Source organism: Coptis chinensis, chromosome 6 (assembly GCF_015680905.1).
Source record: "Coptis chinensis isolate HL-2020 chromosome 6, ASM1568090v1, whole genome shotgun sequence".
Lineage (NCBI taxonomy): Eukaryota > Viridiplantae > Streptophyta > Magnoliopsida > Ranunculales > Ranunculaceae > Coptis > Coptis chinensis.
The window spans coordinates 12047582-12066371 of NC_141461.1; the positions used below are offsets into that span (position 1 = coordinate 12047582).

At 35.7% G+C, this 18790-nt stretch overlaps 1 protein-coding gene, 8 non-coding genes and 1 pseudogene across 9 annotated transcripts; 8 read left to right on the forward strand and 2 right to left on the reverse strand.

Moving 5' to 3' along the window:
• Positions 1-1039: 1039 nt before the first annotated feature.
• Positions 1040-6479, reverse strand: LOC147491468 (GDSL esterase/lipase At5g03980 pseudogene; annotated as a pseudogene).
• LOC147491469 (small nucleolar RNA Z161/Z228) lies at positions 1926-2014 on the forward strand. The gene has a single exon (XR_015200504.1). It is a non-coding gene; the product is annotated as a small nucleolar RNA Z161/Z228 (small nucleolar RNA).
• LOC147491470 (small nucleolar RNA Z105) lies at positions 2052-2120 on the forward strand. The gene has a single exon (XR_015200590.1). It is a non-coding gene; the product is annotated as a small nucleolar RNA Z105 (small nucleolar RNA).
• LOC147491471 (small nucleolar RNA SNORD14) lies at positions 2318-2442 on the forward strand. The gene has a single exon (XR_015200533.1). It is a non-coding gene; the product is annotated as a small nucleolar RNA SNORD14 (small nucleolar RNA).
• On the forward strand, positions 2482-2580 carry LOC147491472 (small nucleolar RNA Z103). Its single transcript, XR_015200597.1, has one exon. It is a non-coding gene; the product is annotated as a small nucleolar RNA Z103 (small nucleolar RNA).
• Positions 2969-3092, forward strand: LOC147491473 (small nucleolar RNA SNORD14). The gene has a single exon (XR_015200501.1). It is a non-coding gene; the product is annotated as a small nucleolar RNA SNORD14 (small nucleolar RNA).
• LOC147491474 (small nucleolar RNA Z103) lies at positions 3234-3332 on the forward strand. Its single transcript, XR_015200596.1, has one exon. It is a non-coding gene; the product is annotated as a small nucleolar RNA Z103 (small nucleolar RNA).
• On the forward strand, positions 3485-3609 carry LOC147491475 (small nucleolar RNA SNORD14). Its single transcript, XR_015200542.1, has one exon. It is a non-coding gene; the product is annotated as a small nucleolar RNA SNORD14 (small nucleolar RNA).
• Positions 4118-4215, forward strand: LOC147491476 (small nucleolar RNA Z103). The gene has a single exon (XR_015200599.1). It is a non-coding gene; the product is annotated as a small nucleolar RNA Z103 (small nucleolar RNA).
• LOC147491477 (acetylajmalan esterase-like) lies at positions 5888-7628 on the reverse strand. Its single transcript, XM_086566687.1, has 3 exons — positions 7345-7628; positions 6747-6953; positions 5888-6639 (listed from the first exon to the last, which is right to left on the reverse strand). Exons 1-3 carry the CDS (start codon positions 7565-7567, stop codon positions 6548-6550), a joined length of 522 nt encoding a protein of 173 aa, XP_086422813.1. The 5' UTR covers positions 7568-7628; the 3' UTR covers positions 5888-6547.
• Positions 7629-18790: the final 11162 nt, after the last annotated feature.

The window sequence follows — 18790 nt, forward strand, 5'->3', positions numbered from 1 at the left end:
CGATTATTTTCATCATTTAGCTTCTTGTTAATGTTCCCTTTTAAGTATTTTTTTTTCATTTCCAAAGTAGGTCATTGTTACACTCATAAGCAAGAGGATGATTGAAACAAATGTAAGTAGTAAAAAGGGTAGATCGTCAACAGATTATAGCATCTCAAAGTTCTCAAGCTAAAAGGATGGGACAAAAAGAACAAAATCTACAAAGGGTTATAGAAGGATTGGCTAATAGTTTTTTCGTACCTTTTCAATACAAATGAAAATCTCCATTCATTTTATGCTCATCATGAGGAGGTAAGAAGTAATTACGGTCTTGATTCCTTCTCCCCATTCAAATTGATCTATCGCTATGGAAATGGTCGATGCCTTAAGTCTACTACCAGCCTCCCGCCCCGGCTTCTCAACTTCGTCATGTCACCTAATCCTTTCATTCCACCGATGTCTCCGTACCAATGGCATTTCACACTCATCCATGGTGTGGCCACAACCAAATGTTCCTACCTTGCATCTTCCTCGAAGCAATCTCCCGCCTAGTCGCCTCCCGTGATCATACCTTAATGCAAGAGATGGCGGAATTTTAAGCACAACAGCAACATCAACATCAACATCGCCAGCTCCTCAATCAATTATCATGTTTCTCTCAACCACGGCTAATTCCTACATCCGCAACCGCCCTTATATTCGCATACAAAATCTCTAGCACCATTAAATTTGGAAGACATCTTTAGTGCAGAGATGTTATTTATGAGAGTAAGTTACTTGATCAGTATGATGCTGATAAACACTTGATTGTGTTTTGGATTTCTTGTGAGGCTGGGACGTATGTTAGGACTAGGTGTGTTCATTTGGGTTTGTTGTTGGGTGTTGGTGGACATATGCAGGAGTTGAGGAGAGTTAGGTCTGGGATTATGGGTGAGAAGGGTAATATGGTTACTATGCATGATGTTATGGATGCGCAGTGGGTTTTTGATAATAATAGAGATGAGAATTATCTTCGGGGTGTTATTATGCCGCTTGAGAACCCAAATGATTAAGAATTTGATCAAAATAATACCTTGACGGTTCCAAACCTCTGAAAGATGGCCTTAACATCCTCACGCATAACCACATCCTTATCGTCTTTATCAATCACTGTTGATGTTTTTTCTCCAGCAGATGCTTTCTCTTCATTTTCTTGACAGCTATCTGCAGGAGACTTTTCATCATTCTGAAGAACAACAACTTTGGGGTTGTTTTGTAGAGTATGGAAAGAGATTTTTATCTATTTTGAATAACGAACAATTGAAATCGGCAAAAAAGAGCGTAGAATTCCTTTTTTTATGCCGAATTATTATAAAATCTGATGTGTCGGTCTTAGAGAAAAAAAGAGGGCTGACGTGGGTCACTGGGAGCATTCTCAACTACTTAGTATTCATGGTCTTTGATAACTTTAAAATATTTTTAGTGATATGGTCGTCTAAAGGTTGAAAACATTTCAATATTAATTCACATAAATCTCTTCATTCTCTTTCTTTCAAGACATACAACCATTGTAACACTAAATGAAATATAGTTAGCAATTGACAAGGAAGCCAATGAAAATTTACGCAGGCACTCGCTTAATGAGCTCACACTGCCTTATTCAATCCATTGATGCAGAGGGATGACTAAATTCCCACATTTGACTATTTCACATTTAAGTGAGAAAAACTAAATTCCCAAATAAAGAAATTAGGGCAAAATTATCACAAACTAGTAAAACGTGTGAAACTCACGTGCCAATGGAAACGTAAAACCCTAAGGGCATAACAGTCAAATAGAACATACCTTAAATTACCAAGGTCCTTTATATAAACCCCTCTTTCTCTCCTCCTCTCCTCACTTCACTTCAGCTGCAATACTTAGTTTTGAGGGTTTAGACAATAATTTAGGGTTTTGTATTAGAAGAAATACCATGTGATGAAATTGGCGTCTTTAATTCTCACGACGGTCATCTGATACTCGTTGATGCAAAACAGATCCAATTTATCTGATGGTTTTCTTTTCTTTTTGTTTTTATATGATTTGTTTAGCAAGCGTAATGATGATGAAACTTTTTAACCGATGAATTCATGAATGGATAATAAACCTCCTACTCATTCTGAACGCTTGTTCATCAGATTCATTGTTTTGTTATTTATAGATTAAATAGTTATGTGTAAAGCATGCACAATGAGGATTAAATAAGTTCATATTGAAAAAGAGATCGAAAGATCTGTGATTTTTTTAACTTATTATTAGTCCTTTTCATTCTGAGTGCATTGCTTATTACCATTGTGAATATTGATTGTGGAAAAACAAGAGTCAATGATGATAAATCTAAGGCTTGTTTCTCAGAAACATTCGCAGTTGCCGACTAAGAGCTTTCGCCTTTCGCCGGGCTTGAGAGTTAATGCTGCTTTATTCCTTCCTTGGATGTCTGAGACTTTATTGTGTTAGTATTGTTTAGTTCGTTAAAAAAGTATGATGGAAGTGATGAGCCTTTCCCCAGCTTATCGACAATGATTATACTATGCGTTTATATTTCTCTTTTTAGAGATCTATCAAGCCAGGACTCTGATCCATCAATTATGATTTTACTGTAATTGGAATTGTATATGATATTGGTTAGCTTAGGAATTAGTATTTGTGTAGACAACGTTGGTGATGATTAGTGTCATGTATTGATTAATGTGAAATGTAGGAATCGTCTAGAATAATGTTTAATATTGACATAGAAAATGTAATTTGGAATGTAGGCCACACGTCATTGAGTAGTGTAATTCTTAATGGGCGTAATAAATAAATTTAGTAATGCATGACTTTTGAGCTAATTAATTCATGTTTTAGCTACAGTACTTGGTTTCAGTAAGTCTAATGTGTCTGATTTTTTGTTTATTTAATATTTTTTTCAAATTTGCACATTGAGGTTCTATTAAGTTGATTGGGTAGAGTTCAAATGATCAATTAAAATAGCCAATGATGACAGTTTCAAGGCTTGTTTCTCAGAAACATTCGCAGTGGCCGCCTAAGAGCTTTCGCCTTCGCCAGGCTTGAGAGCTAATGCTGCTTCATACCTTCCTTGGATGTCTGAGACTTTGCTTCATGTTTTATTATCTAGTGTTTTAGTTTAAAGACAAGTTGAGAGAATCATTTCAGCATGTTTGCTGATGTGCTGTCTTAGACTGCTGATTAATTTGTTGAAAATGCTTGTTTTGATTTTATTTGTGTTGTCTAGAATGGATGTGATGAGCCTTTCCCCAGATTATCGACTATGATTATACTATGCGTTTATATTTCTCATTTTTGAGATCTATCAAGCCAGGACTCTGATCCATTAGAACAAATTAAAGCTGTTATTTGTTTGAATTGTTAGTTAAACTAGTGTCTGCTATGACTCTAGGATTATTGCTATGTTTATAAGTGACAGATTTAAGGATGTGTTGGTTTATGGGTTTGATATGTTTGATACTTCAATCTGTTGGAAAACAGTTGATGATGACAGATTTTAAGGCTTGTTTCTCAGAAACATTTGCAGTGGCCGCCTAAGAGATTTCGCCTTCGCCAGGCTTGAGAGCTTATGCTGCTTTATTCCTTCCTTGGATGTCTGAGACTTTTTAATAAATAGATTGTTTGCAATTTTGTGCTTAATTCATCTTTCGGAATGTTTTTTTGGTGTTCTGAAATGTTTTCTTCATTTTCAGTTATAAACTGGAAGCAATCATTTTCAATTATAAACTGGAAGCAACTGTGAGTTATTAGGAACCATTATCCATAAGTTAAGGCTCAAATAAGTTAATATTTAAGAAATTGATTGATTTTTGGTGAATACATTATCTTTTCTGTGCCCTGTTTGCGGTTGGGTTTTATTGATTAGTGAGTACAGAGTCAAATAATTGGATAGTTTGGTTGATGATGACTATTTTGAAGGCTTGTTTCTCAGAAACATTTGCAGTGGCCTCCTAAGTGCTTTTGCCTTTGCCACGCTTAAGAGCTTATTCTTCTTCAATCATTCCTTGGATGTTTGAGACTTTATTGTCTGAATATGGTGTTGCATCGTTTCCTTTGCCATTGTTTATTTTACTTGTTTTACATTTTAGTGGTTTTGACTTTGTTCTAGAGGATTGAAGTGATGAGCCTTTCCCCAGCTTATCGACTGTGATTAAACTGTGCATTTATATTTCTCTTTTTGAGATCTATCAAGCCAGGAATCTGATCAATTTCTCTGAACAAACGTTCTGTAATATTCAGCAGAGAAAGCTATCAATGGTTGATTTCTCAGTATTATAATATGTTATGGTTTTCTTTACTTCTTTGGAACTTGTTTCTTGCTATAATATCACAGGTTCTTCCTTAATGCCAAGTAGTTTGGATTGAATTTCACTGTTACTTGGAGAACTGTAGTTTTTCTGTTTGTAGCTGCAGGAATTTCTGATTGGTTACTAATTTTTCATTGTCTAATGTTTGGGCTGCTCGCAATCCTCGCATGCTCTATTCCCCTTGGATTTGTTACTGTTGATGTTAAACGTTTGAGTTCCCCAGAATTGTTCCAGAGTATTTTTTGTGGCAGTTTGAATGTTTGAGTTCCACATGTACCGATTCAACAAGTAATTTTTTAATGTGACTCAAATGTAAACACAGGCAAAAGTTTTTAGATTCCGAGGTTTACCACTGGTTTTATACTGATTTGCATCACAAGTTAGTTGTTGTCAATAAATGTAGCATATTAAATTGCATTAACTAGGTTACTACAATTGCTAAGATTCTTTCCCTTTTCTGTCTAAAAGATTTAACACTAGACATATATGGCAAAATTTCAGAAGATTTATTGATTGAGCTTGTGACTGAATTTAGCTTCACAGAGAGTTTAGGACTTTAGTAGGAACTCCGAGAACAAGAATGTACATGACCTGCAAGTTCTACATGAGAGTTTGTCACATGCTTTAGGCGTGTTAATGTCAGAAAAGACACTCCTCTTCATTCAGAGAGAATCTGCAACAAATTTACATTCACCATCAAGTTCACCATATATACTTAATGTGATATGCATTTATGTATTAAGTTAATATGGTGGAATACAATTTTTACAATGTGCACATTTTTAGAAGGGTGTTTAATACTGTAAAATACTTAATATGTAAAATCTATGTTAGATAAGATTGAGGAAGTGCAATGAGAATATACATCTCCAACATTATGAGATTTCCTCATGTGATTTTGAGGCAAGTGTAATGCCCTCCTTTTAACAACTAGAGAGTATGAGATTACCCTTCTTCTTACGTGCTCTTGAAGCAAGTAATGCCCTCATTTAACACCTATATGGTTAACAAGATTGAATACAGATCAGCTGACTGTGAGTACTGTCTAAAATGTAGACGGCTTTTTCATTCCAATAATTTCAGAAGAAATCCTGTAATTTTATTGATAATTGCAGTGTATGTATGAAAAAGATGACGTGCATACTTTTTTAGACCACTCCGAACCAGCTGAACCTTGCTCGACCAGTGGTTACACACAGGGATCTTACTGCTCGTTGATTGTCCCACAGTTTCAGCTTAAAGGAATTGTTCAAACTTGTCAGGTACCACAATCCTTTGGGTTTGCAGTACCTAAAGCAACATTCATCACTAATGAGTAATGAGTAATTAAAACATCTTGGAATCCGGCCCTCGTTAGATCCTTTGGCCAAGTAAAATAATATTTCAATAAGGCAAAAGAAGAATGCAGAACATATAGAATTACACATGAAATCTAACAGTAACATACTACACATAAAAGCAGAGGAATTGCATACTTATATACAGGAGGCTATAACTCTTGATGACGATTGATTTTTTTTTTTTTTTTTTTGTGCTGGACCCAAGTAACGTCTGGGCTGCCTACGTACCATGGAGGGACACATGGAGTCTAACCCCACTTATAGGATCAAGCACACGTAGTTCTTCAATGTTTCATTTGATGTTTCCGGTTACATTAGATTATTACATAACACAATGCCATCTCTCTGGAATTCTTAGTTTCGGTCTTACAAAGTTGCCGCTGATGAAGCCTTCCACCATGAGTTTGTAGGCCTCTTCGGTTAAACGAATCCCATCCCAGTGAACATGCTTGGTTGGATCAGAGCAAACTGGAACGCCTTCAGCACCGCACATCCTTGATGAATCAAAATTGTATGATCCTCCATTCCCGCAACAAGCTTTCCTCAAGGAGCTCTTTTGGAAGCCTAGAACAGCACGGTTGCGAAGGAGAGCAATGAATGCGTCGTAATAGCTAGCATACACAATGTGAACACGAGGGTGCTCAAACCTGAGCTCGGTTAAGGCCTGCTCAAGGTGATTATTGTGAAGCCTTGCAAAGTTATTATAGCCTTCTCGGCACTTATTCTTGTCGTAGTTCCTTCTATCATCACTGGGGAACATTGTCAGGTAGCTAGGCAGGCATCCCATTGGCAAACTTCCAGGGACTATCAGGTTAACAGCCCCCATATGGATGAGTCTCTTCAAAGCATCCTTAATAGTCTGCACGACTTCAGGCACATAACCAACTACCTCGTTCATGGTTTTCCTTGAAAGAAAGCATAATTATAATCATTGGCCCCAATCTGCCCCACCAAGAAGATAGGCTTCTTTAACTTCTGACGACAGTCTGCAACATAAAGAAAATAATGATCAATACTATGAATGTGTGACATAATAAGAGGAAATAGTTGGCTAAAATAGGATGAAATTAATCTTTGGGTCATATATGCTTACCTGGAGGTGATGAACATAGTGCATCAAGATGGGTCTGGAACCAATCAATTTGTGTGTGAAGAGAATTGTTGGCTGGCGACAATGTAATGTTGTTCTTCGTGAAAAAGGTTGAGTCCAGAGCAGTAGCACCCCGTACAGCAAAGTTCACTCCATAATCTAATTTAGTGCCTTCCTCATATGGATCGAGGGGAAGATGAAAAGCATAAGCTGTATAACAAACGAAGATTGCCAATTGTTAGAAATTGGACATGGAACTCGAAAAGTAGGCCTTATGAGTACTGGAGTAAAACACTAAAGGAATTATCGGTGTGTAATTCATCAAGTTTTCTTATGTCTAATCCAACTAACTGAACTATCCAATTATAGCATAGGTATATATATATAATTATATATTCATATATATTGAAAAGAGTAAACGTCCGCAGAAAATTGTGGTTTAGACGTTCAGTATATAGGCAAGAAGTTGCATGCAAAGTGTTCCAAGAACAAAAACAAGAACTATATAATCATGATAACAAGGAACAAGAATAATAAAAGAAAGATTCTAGGCGTAAAAAAGAAACCTGCAAGAAACATGAATTTTCGTTTCTCAACGTACCTAAGTAGTCCACAACTTGTTGTAACCCTTGATCAGATGAACTGCTTCGACCATCCTTAAAATCAAGAAGCGATGAAGAATCACCAAAGCTGTATATTGAACGGAAGGGACATCCTTTAACTTGAGCAACTTGATCAACATTACCCGAACCTAGCGATACTAGGGAAAGAAATACCAATGAGAACATCATGAAAGAACTTGCGTTGTTCCTACGAAAACCCATTCTTCTTGAATATTATTGAGAGAGAGAATCAGAAAGAACGTAACGAAATCTCAATGATCAAAGTTGGTATTGCTGCGTTGTGTTGAGTTGGGTGAATTCTCATTATATACTGGAGGTTCGCTTAACGTTCACGTCACTTGAATTCGAGACAATTCGATACAAGCTAGTACTAACCATGCAGCCCGACCCACCCATGTCGGGCCTGCTATTTTAAAACTTAGTATGTCTGGGCTGTTAATTTTTAGGCTAAAGTATTTTAGTTGATGAAATTACTGCAAAAACACATTTGTATAATGAACACGCTATAACAATTTATCGTTGTTTGACACTTCGAATTATTCAGAATTTCAAACAGAAAGTGGGCCAAATGCATCTTTTCATTAGAAGAGAGTCACTTTTTACGTGCTTAATACATAAGCCCATGCATTTTTGTATGATGAACAGGTGGTAACATTTTCTATTTTATTCTATTGGATCATGTTATAAACCTACCAAGATAAAATCTGACGCAATGGAATTACAAAATGAAGCAAGACATCTAATATTTCACAAAATCAAAATTACAAAACTTGCAATCAAAACATAGTTGAGAGAACAACCATACTTGCTTGTCAACCACAGCGAACAAACGTTAGCAAATGAGCTGCCTTGTTTGCTTGTTGACCCCTATAACAAATATCAACTTCCTTAAAACCACCCGTTAGCAATTTACACTCTCTTAATAAGTTTCTATGACCAATTCTCCTTCGATAACATGTGTCACCCCAAGCCGTATGGCCCATATCTCGTCATGGAATTAGTAAGATTGCAAAAAGTTTTACCTAAATACCAAGACTTTCCAATGCATCTCTCATCCCAATACTGATACCTACACAATTAGATGCAACAACAACCATCAGTGATAGTTTTTACCGTATCATGTGGTGGGGAAATTCATCTTTTATATATATTGTTTCCTTGCTTCGGCAGGGCAGTCAGGTACGTCCACTGTTTGACAAAGCTACTCCTTAGGCTTAACAATTACACAATGGTAAACATTATTTGAATGACTTGAACAACATATTTAACACATACCATTTACAAATATTTTGTAGAGAACCCAAGACATTTTCATGACATTTATTTAGACTTATTGAAATAGTATCAATAGCGAAAGCACATAATTTAGTAAACATCATAATGTGGTTCTATCAGTTAAGTTTACCATTCATGATTAGATGATATATATCCCTATAACATATAATAAATACAAAACTTAAGACAGTGAAACAATCTACATAAATTTCTGCATACAACGGAAAATAATTGACTGCATAAAATAAAAAAAAAAAATGAATGGAGAGACTCTAAAGATAAAAATGTGTGTATTGAATGTATGTCTAGTTAACTTGTGGTCGTGTTGGTGAGTTGTGAATTACTTTAAGAAAACCTATTTAGTAGTTGGAGCTTACGTCCGTGGAAGGCATCAACACTATAACTCATTGAATAAAAGCTAACAAAATATTTATAAATTTTGATATGAGTAAGATACAATACTCATGGTTACAATGAAAATAAAATTCCACTAATCCACAACGCTTGACTACATGCTGAAGATGGAATCCTGATATGAAGAGAATTTATTGAACCCAACCAAATATGTGTGCAATGTTAGATACGCAAGTTAGAGAGTTTGGTTTAGTGAAAAGAATATGATCATGTAACAATAAGCACTTGGAAGTCTTAAATGCAACTGCTAATAGTGAAATAGCCAAAGCAATTTGAAAAGAAGGGTATACAACAATCAATACATCTATTCATCTATGAAATAATTTAGAAGTTTGTAAGATATTCACTTCTCAAATTTGAGTTTAGCTATAGACGCATGCACGGATATCCGCCACAATTCAATCTCCAACCCTTGCCCGATGAATTTTAAAGTATGTTGTGTCTTCCATAAAAATATACATGGAAAAGTTAGTGATAGTGCTACACTGATTACTTAAGCAAATATTCAAAGTACCCGTGATCTTATGTTAGTGATTATAAAGAAACCTGAAGTAGCCCAGTTTTTGTCCTTCTCATGATAATGATAAAAAAGAATAAAAAAAAACACCAAATGATTATAAAAACATGCAAGCATCGTGAACAAAGTTAAGAATGACATCTTTTGTTGGAAGAAAAGTCGAGTCATTATGTTAGGACAATCATAAACATCACAGATTTAGATTTAGGTTTGGTATTTATATACAAAAATTAAATAACCTAATCCCACCCACTATTAGGGGAAAAAATTGATTTCAATTTCTATGTTTGCCTATGTCAAGCAACCACCCACATGCATTTTCACAGGTTTCAATGCATAACGATAAAAATACACACATAACCTCGTGATTTTAGCAGCTAAATCTTAAACCGAATAAAGCTTAGACTTGAAATCTTCAGTATCAGCTCATTTAAAGCTCCAAACTTCCAACAAAGCTTATGGACTCAGAGAATGATGAAACAAGTTGAAGAATCCAAACTTGAGTCCCTAAGCCAGCTAAAAAATATATTTTGGTCAAACTGACCTAAATCAGCCCAAAGGTCAGGAGAAAACTTCAAATGGCGATATCTTTCGTCTTCTAACTCTGATTCAAGCATTTGACCAGCTAAAATGATCAGCGCAGAAAACTCTACGTAACGATATCTAGCAAAAAATGGTCATATAGTTTGGAATATGAAGATAAAGCCAAAGCCTGTTACTATTTAGTTCAAGCCCATTACTATTTTAGATAATATTCCTAAAATATTTCCTAAAATATTCCCTGGGATATTATATTTTATTTGTAACCGTTAGATTTAGATTAGATGGATTGAATCTAGACCGTTAGAAAAACTATAAATAGAAGGTTCTAGTTTTAGTTTTCTGATGGAATGGTTAGCATTCCATCAGTAGGAGTAGAGTAGTTTTATCGCTTTAAGTAGTGTAATGAAGAATTTAATTTCCAGTTTTAATTAAAATATTTTTAATTCAGTTTTAGAATAACACTTTAGTTCTCGTGATCTCAAAGCGTAAACTCTACCCGAGTGAGGATTATATCCGTTAGGGAGGGTGTTTCGATAATTATAACGATTAGGAAACGAAAGTAAGTTCACCTGAGATGGGGTTCGAATCGATTCCACGACCGATAATGCTCGTTCGAGAGATGAAGAGTCGTTATTAAGGATAAAAAATTTTAGACTAACTCTTTTTAACGGAGATATGATTAGGCTTCAAACGGATTTTCTATCTCCATAATCAAAGTCTATTTTATTTTATTTCCATAATTTTCTCATCTAAATCCATTTTCACAAACATCACGTGATCAGATTAGTTTTGTTTATAGATAAGCTTTTGCAATTTCATTGAAATGCGAACAAAATGACAAACCCGACCGCTGTTTTACAGATAGATCAATGGCGCCGCTGCCGGTGTTTGTCTCTTGTAATATTCATTGAGATTGCGATTGTCATATAGAGAGCAGCTTCACCCCGGAGGGTTTAGAAATAACTTACCCAACTCAGATTTTAACCCTCGTTAGAATGTTCTCCTTTTTCATGACAAAATCGACTTATTAAACAAGACAATTTTCTAAAATGATGATTTTGGAGAGGAAAACAGTGGATTTTGACCTCGAAAATGACCTTCACCAAGTGTAGCTCAGTGGTGACAGCGTGCGTACCGTCGAGATCTTTCCAAATTAAGCTCACACGCGTGATTCAGAAAACCGTAGCCAAAGTTATGGCCAAAATACCAAAACACACCCTAATTACTATGTATAACTCAAAAGTTAAATATGCCAACATGCAATTATATTCCATCTATATTTATATATATGCTAAATATGCAACTATATATATATATATATATATATATATATATATATATATATATATATATATATATATATATATAAAAAGATTACCATGGACATGTACATATACATTTAGATGCAATTCATAGTCACTTAGTTAGATATTGATATTCATTGGGCATATTTACATTATTCATGCATATTTCTAACCTAATATTAAATAATAATCCATGCTACGGCATAACTGCATACATGTGAATCATACAATAGCCTATTAAAATTTGAAACTTGTTAGCGTCCCATAAGTCCGCTAAAGAAAAGAAACGTACACAACATACCAAATTTTTCATAGTAAGCTTAGTGTTTGTTGTAGCCGAGTATCCAGGTCCTAGCATTTGGAACCTGTAAGTGCAACCAAAAGCAATATGCGGATCAGTAGCAAAACGCGGGAGATTTCAAAAAAAAAAAAAAAAAACGAATTAAACACAAGAAAAAGAAATAAATAAAAGGATGAGAGTGGGGGGCTTCCCCTTGGAGCAATTCCAGTTTGCAAGCACAGGTCCTTGGGTCTTTAGAATGGCAGCGACGCCATTTGATCTCTACACTTCTACGGTCTAAAGATACGAATAACTCGTTTCGGTGTAGATTTCAAATCCTTACTCACGTATTCATGCATATAGTTTAAGTAAGGGTTTCGAACCAATCTAAATTCTATGACATCATACAAATTTCTAATGCTCTAAGTTAGGAAACATAGCGAGTAAGTTTTTATTTTACTTTATGACAAACATGGTTGGTTATACTAAACTACTTAGGTTCCTTCTAGATTTTTAAGTTTACTTAACATACAAACTACAATAAAATGAAAATCGATTTATAAAAGTGTGGAGGGAGTAAATCCACTAATGTTTTGAAACACCCTTCTTGCTTTACTCTAGTTATTGCATATTAATCTTCCTTAAAATTCCTAGACAAATTTTAAATAGGATTATATTTTGATCCCTAACAACATAACTCATCTCTAAGATTATGTTGCCAGCATGAGAAACTAAAACAATGACTTATCTTTAAGTCATTACCTTAGTTCCTAACTAAACTCCACACCAACTACCATTTTGGGGTAGGATGTAGAGTCTAGCTTATGGTTCTAAACAACTACTATAATTAAATTAAAATAGTTATTCCTCACATGAGCATCATTAACCCTCCACAAAGGGAGAGTCTACCTCATGATCATGGGTTAAAATGAAAGTTACAAGATAGATAAGTAAAAAGAGATAGAAATAAGAAATGAATACAAAACAAACTAATTACCTAAGGAAAATAGAAGTTTTTATTTAGAACTAGAAGTGTTGTCCACCATTAAAGTGTTGCAAGCTTTTCTTTAAAAACAACAAAAGCTAAAAAAAACAAAAAGTAAAGACAAGGCATCTAAAATAAATAAAAGTCAAGGAAGTAAATGTTAGCCCACTCCCAAAATCAGCCCCCCTTTACATAAGAGAGCTTTTTTCTCTTTTCCTACTTGAAACACTCCCCCTCATTTACTTTCCTTTTATCGAAAACTAACCCCCATTTGACACCTCTCCTTTTTTAAATAATCATTACCTAAATCCAACCACTTCATTAATTTCATGCAAGGTGTCAAATTTGTACCAATTATTTGCAATTTTGTCACACCCCGAATTTCGACAGAATTCGGAAAAAACATTATTTGTTTCCGACTCTTCGATCTCCGAGGTGTGACTCACTCTACACTTCCAAAAACCCATAAACAGTTTAAATATGCGGATAAATAAAAACCAATAAAAATTTTAACTTAAACAAGAGTCCTCTTCCTTACAAAAATTTACAAATAAGATTAGGTTATACATCTCTTTTCAATAACTCTTTATTTAAAATTACAAATAAAAATACAAATAACATTGTCTAGACTGAAAACCTATATCACCTCAAGGGGAAATCATAACATATCCTGAGATGCAACGCTCACGCAAACCACAAGCAGCAACCAACCTTCTTCAATACTAAACATGTCAAGACTTATCAACTGTGTTCATTTAATGAGCACACCCAATAAGCAAACATGCAAATCGGGTCAGCATTATAAAAATGCTGGTGTGAATAGCCCTAAAATACAACATATACTTATACCAATATATACACAAAACCACACGCAGTTAGTTCCTCCACCGAGTAACTTTCAACAACTAATACAACATCCTTAAATACAATAATCTAGGCAGTAGTTCCTCCAATCGAGGCTTTAACTTCCCACTAACCACACAACAACCTACCTATACGATAATAAATAAGGTGTAGTTCCTCCATCGAGGTTTTAGGTTCTAACTAAACAAAACCAACCAAGCATATTATATCATCTATCTAGAGATATATCATTTACCAACATATTACCATAATTATATTAGTTACGGCTTTCTTTGTGTGTCCCTAAAATCACGTCAGATCTATGTCTTTACCTAGTTTCCCCGGCTACCACAATCGCTACCCAACGAACATGTACATCCACATGCCTCCCCTTACATAATGAACCACTCCGTGCGTAACCACCCTGAGCGGGATGCCGCACACCAGGTAAATCCTCACACGGAAGCCATTATGTAAGTAATGCTACTATTCGGCATTAAATATTGCGCGTCTCGTTCCAATATTTGCGAACGGAATAATCAAGCCACTATTCGGCTACGCCAAAAGGGCCATTCAGCTTAACTGAAATGCCAGAAGGGCCAATCACATTACTTACGCCCGAAGGCCATTCAGATTCACTGAAACGCCAGAAGGGCCAATCACATTACTTACGCCCCGAAGGCCATTCAGATTCACTGAAACGCCAGAAGGGCCAAATCACATGAGTTGTGGTAGCTAGGTTCTAGGATTTTCGTTATGTAATTTATTCAAGTGTCATCTATTTATGACTCATAGTAATTCTACTATATCACGTGCATGTCGATTACCTTATTGCACTAAGCCACAATATTTAGAAATATCTCAATTATATCTCATAACAACTTTTATTCTTTCACGTGCCAATATATTATTGCACTACACTTCACAATCCGTGGGAAATATCCACAAATACTATACTACCTAATAGTAGCATCTCACATATATAATAATGGGCGTTTATATAAATCTATGTCTCCAAAACTATTGCATTCAACATATATATCCCACATATTACATAGTGTCACAATATCCACGTCAAATCTTAATTAGATAAATGACAACCAAATTTATACAAGCTTTCACAGCATTTTAGCATTGGATTTGTCCATACAATTTACAAATAAAATGTTGCACAATTAAATGATCCACGGTCCCACAATCAAAGCCCAATAGCTATATGTTTTACACACTACTCACGTCAAATCATAATTAGATAATGACAAACAACGTTATATAATGTTCGACAACATTTTATTATTACAATAGTCCATAAAATCAAATATGTTAAAAACTGGGGAAAAAAAAAGTCAACGGTCAAAGTCAAAGTCAACACGTCATGGTCAAAGTCAACACATCATGGTCGAAGTCAAACGGTCATTGTCAAAGTCAACGGTCAACGGTCAAAGTCCACGGTAAACTGTCAAAGTCAACCGTCAACGATCAAAGTCAAAGTCAACACGTCATGGTCAAAGTCAACACATCATGGTCGAAGTCAAAGTTGACACATCATGGTCGAAGTCAAACTGTTAGTGTCAAAGTCAAACTGTCGTTTCCATGTTCGACAGGTTCAGGGTCATAGCCATGGTTCATGGCTAAGGTCAATGTGCATGGCTCATGGGCTCATGACCAAGGTAATGGTTCGGACCCAACTGGCCAAGCCCAAACATTAAAACCCGACCCCGAAAGTCTACACCAACTTATTATTCAACCTGACCCAATTGGGGTCATAAGGACCAACCCACATAAAATTAGAACCGCCCAAAGGAATTGGAAAAGGCCCAAACAAAATAAAATAGAACCGGGTCCAAACTTAACAAACCGGTCCGCCCAACAACTAGAACTAAAGCCCAACAATTTAAAACATAACCGGGCCCAATCAAAACAAAACAAACCAGCCCAAACAAACAACCCAAACCCAAGAGAAACCGACCCAGGCCCAGGCCCAAGCCCAAGTCGTCATCTCCTTCCTCCAGCAGCTCCACCAGCCACCAAAATCCGGCCACCACTCCTCCACACACCACCCATTTTATACAAGCGGTTTTAATCCCTGCAAAAACCCTTACCTCTTTAATCAAGGCAAAAACCTCAAATCCTACAATCCACACTCCACCAAAACTAGATCTGAAAATCTTCATGTCGCCATTAACGACTTCCATAAGCTTCGACAGCACTACTGCCAAGCCCCCACTCAACCCAACATCAAACTAAGCAATACAAAGTCATAGCACAAGAGTTCAACCACCAAAATCGACCAAACATAGTTCAAACTATATTACTGCAGTGTTTGGGCGAGCCGCCATTAATGGACAGTGCAAGCTTTACCGCCACCCCCCAATATCCATCCCGACATTCTAACCACCGATATCAAACAATCCATCCCCATCACAGTTTAACAGTAACGCATACGGACAGAGGAGCCGCCATTGACGCTCTCTTGAGCTTCATCAGCCCAATAAGCGCAACAATCCAACCCCAATCAATACAACAAATACACAAACAGTTTCAAATAGTATACTAATAGTATCAAACCGCATTAACGTGCCAACCGTTTGGTTTTTGCGCCATCGACGCTTCTTTTCTGAGCTTCATCCCCTACAAAAATATCACAAAAAACATAAACATAAAGGTTCAAATGGAAAAACTGGACGATTTCTTGCTGTTGGCCTCGCAACGCGGCCATTGACGACTTTCGAGTCCCAACAGTTCCGACAGTTCAATATCTAATCTTTTTGAGTTCGAGCTTTAACAACATGACACTAGGACGCCGAATAAAAACAATATAATGAGCAGTATAAAAAAGAAACATTAAACAGTTTACACCGATATTCGAAAACTATAAATCCGGTGATATAGCAAAATAGCTACTCACCTTAATCCCAAGCTCCACGAATTTCTCCGAGTCCGAGTCGTCGCGCTCCAATCGAGCCTCCATTTTTATTATGTTATTTTTCTTAGAACCCTATTCTCCAGAACAATGTGTTTATATACTTGGGTCTGAAACCCAAGCCCAACACAGACTCGGGCCCAGAAACCAGGCCCACAAATCCAAATCCAATCCAGCCGATTTTTAAATAAATAAATTTAATTAATTAATAAATAAATAAAATAAATACGTATTTTAAATACGGGCATTACAACTTTTGTCTTGACTTTTATGATGACTCATCAAATCTTGTGGGCCCGCCTAGTAGGTCCATGTGTAGTGTCCAGTGGCAGTCCGGTCTTTCGGTATTTTTACAACTTCCCACCTATGTGTAGATTTCATCGCACTGATCGTCTGGGCAGCTCAATTGTCTCATTCGGAGTCCTGGTTCAAGAGATATGAGCTTCAACATTTTGATGCTTCCGTGCACGTAATCCCATTTCTAACTGAATTATGTACTGTTTGAGTCTTTGGGCTTTAGTCTGGATTTGTTAGGCTTCACATGAGCTTGATCAGAAAGCTTATGTATACTCCCTATTCCGTGTTTATATGCTGGCTTTATCATCATTTGTACGTTAGTTGCTCAAACCTGCAAAAGCACGAAAATGCGATTATTTCATGATTATTAAGCACAAAATTAACCGGAATGTTATGTCTCTATGGGATTTTATAGTACAGTTTTGGGTGCTTATCAGCCAACGATTCGTTCAACTATGTAAGGGCCTTCCCATGTTGGTGCCAGTTTTGAGTCATCCTGCTTAGTTTTTTTCAAGACGAGGTCCCCAGGTTGGAAGCTTCGAGGGTTTACTCGCTTGTTGTATGTCTTCCTCAGAGTTTGGTGGTAGGATGCCACTCGAATGGCTGCTAGGTCACATCGTTATTCAAGTAAGTCGACCTCTCGAGCAAGATTGCGATTACAGGAAGGACCTTCTTCCTGCATCAAACTCGAGGATATTGTAGGTGATTTTCGAATTCCACCCAAAGTTTTTAGTTTGTTACATGTGTATCATGGTTTGGATCATGAAAAACCGTACAATCACCTTCGTAGGCTTCAGCAAGTGGCCACAATCACCCTCAATGGCACCGCTGTTTTACAGACAAACTCGACCTTATGCTTGATAAAAGTCTTAGGAATCTGACTATAAACAACCTAAATTATTATGTCTATATATATATATATATATATATATATATATATATATATATATATATATATATATGTGTGTGTGTGTGTGTATTTTTTTATTGTTTGCATTTTTCAATTTTCTTGTTGCATGCTGTAATTTTTTCGACCGAATTTTTGCTCACGTTTCTCACGTAATTTCTTTTCTTATCTCTCTTGATACTTTGAGGACAAAACATCCATCTGTTTAGGGGTGGGAAAGAAACATTTTGCAAAAATTAAGTACTTTTAGGTTATTTATTTTTCTTTCTTTTATATATATATATAGTTTCTTATTTAGTAATAAAGATCTTGTTTCCTTTTATGTGATGAAAAGTGTTTAGAAATCTCACATTAACATTAGAATTAGGATTGGTTCTTAGACATTTATGTTAATATGTATGCAATAATTTTTACATTTTTTCATGAATATCCATACAATGAGTGTCAATGAGTATACATACCAGTAAGTTTCTGGGACCTACGACTAGAATACTTAATTTCCAAATCCAATGAGAATCTAGCCAAAAAGCCTCAACATAAATGTATCTGAGTAATGACCCAAGGATGAAGCAATTCCGAGTAGAAATAAATCATACGTCCACTTACTTGATCACTATACCATATCCTAAGCTAGAATTTAGACATTCTTTGGATCGATATAACCAAATAAAAAAAATATACAACCCCAAAAAAATAAATAAATAAATTTCCCCTAGTACGTTTTCCCCGTTGAGCCTCTATATTAGTCATTTCATTTTTCAACCATTATTTCCTTACCCATATCCATATTTGATGAGTTTGAGAAATATGATGAAGAGCATAAACGAAAAAAGAAATACCTATACAAATAATTAAAAATTGTTCTATCGGTTTGGCCGATTGATGAATCCAGTTAGCTGTGTCAAAACCAAGAAAAAGTAAATTCCATGAAATAAAAAAATAATAATAATAAATAAACTCTAAAAATCAAATCAAATGGAGTAGAAAAGCCAAAAATGGTGAAGTATGGAATAGTTTTGAAACAAAAGAACACTAGGTTTTCTCCAGTAATTATTTGAAGACCATATTTTCTCTAACTCTATGTTTTGTTATCCCTTCCATTCCTTCTAAACCACTTCCTAAGCCCCATAATACAT

Bases quoted from the DNA above. Each gene is read 5' to 3' on its own strand.
- LOC147491477 (XM_086566687.1), bottom strand. From the start codon at position 7,567: ATGGGTTTTCGTAGGAACAACGCAAGTTCTTTCATGATGTTCTCATTG. The intron at 6,954-7,344 runs GTACGTTGAGAA...TTTGTTATACAG, and splicing joins ACAAGTTGTGGACTACTTAG to CTTATGCTTTTCATCTTCCC. The intron at 6,640-6,746 runs GTAAGCATATAT...TTTATGTTGCAG, and splicing joins ACTATGTTCATCACCTCCAG to ACTGTCGTCAGAAGTTAAAG.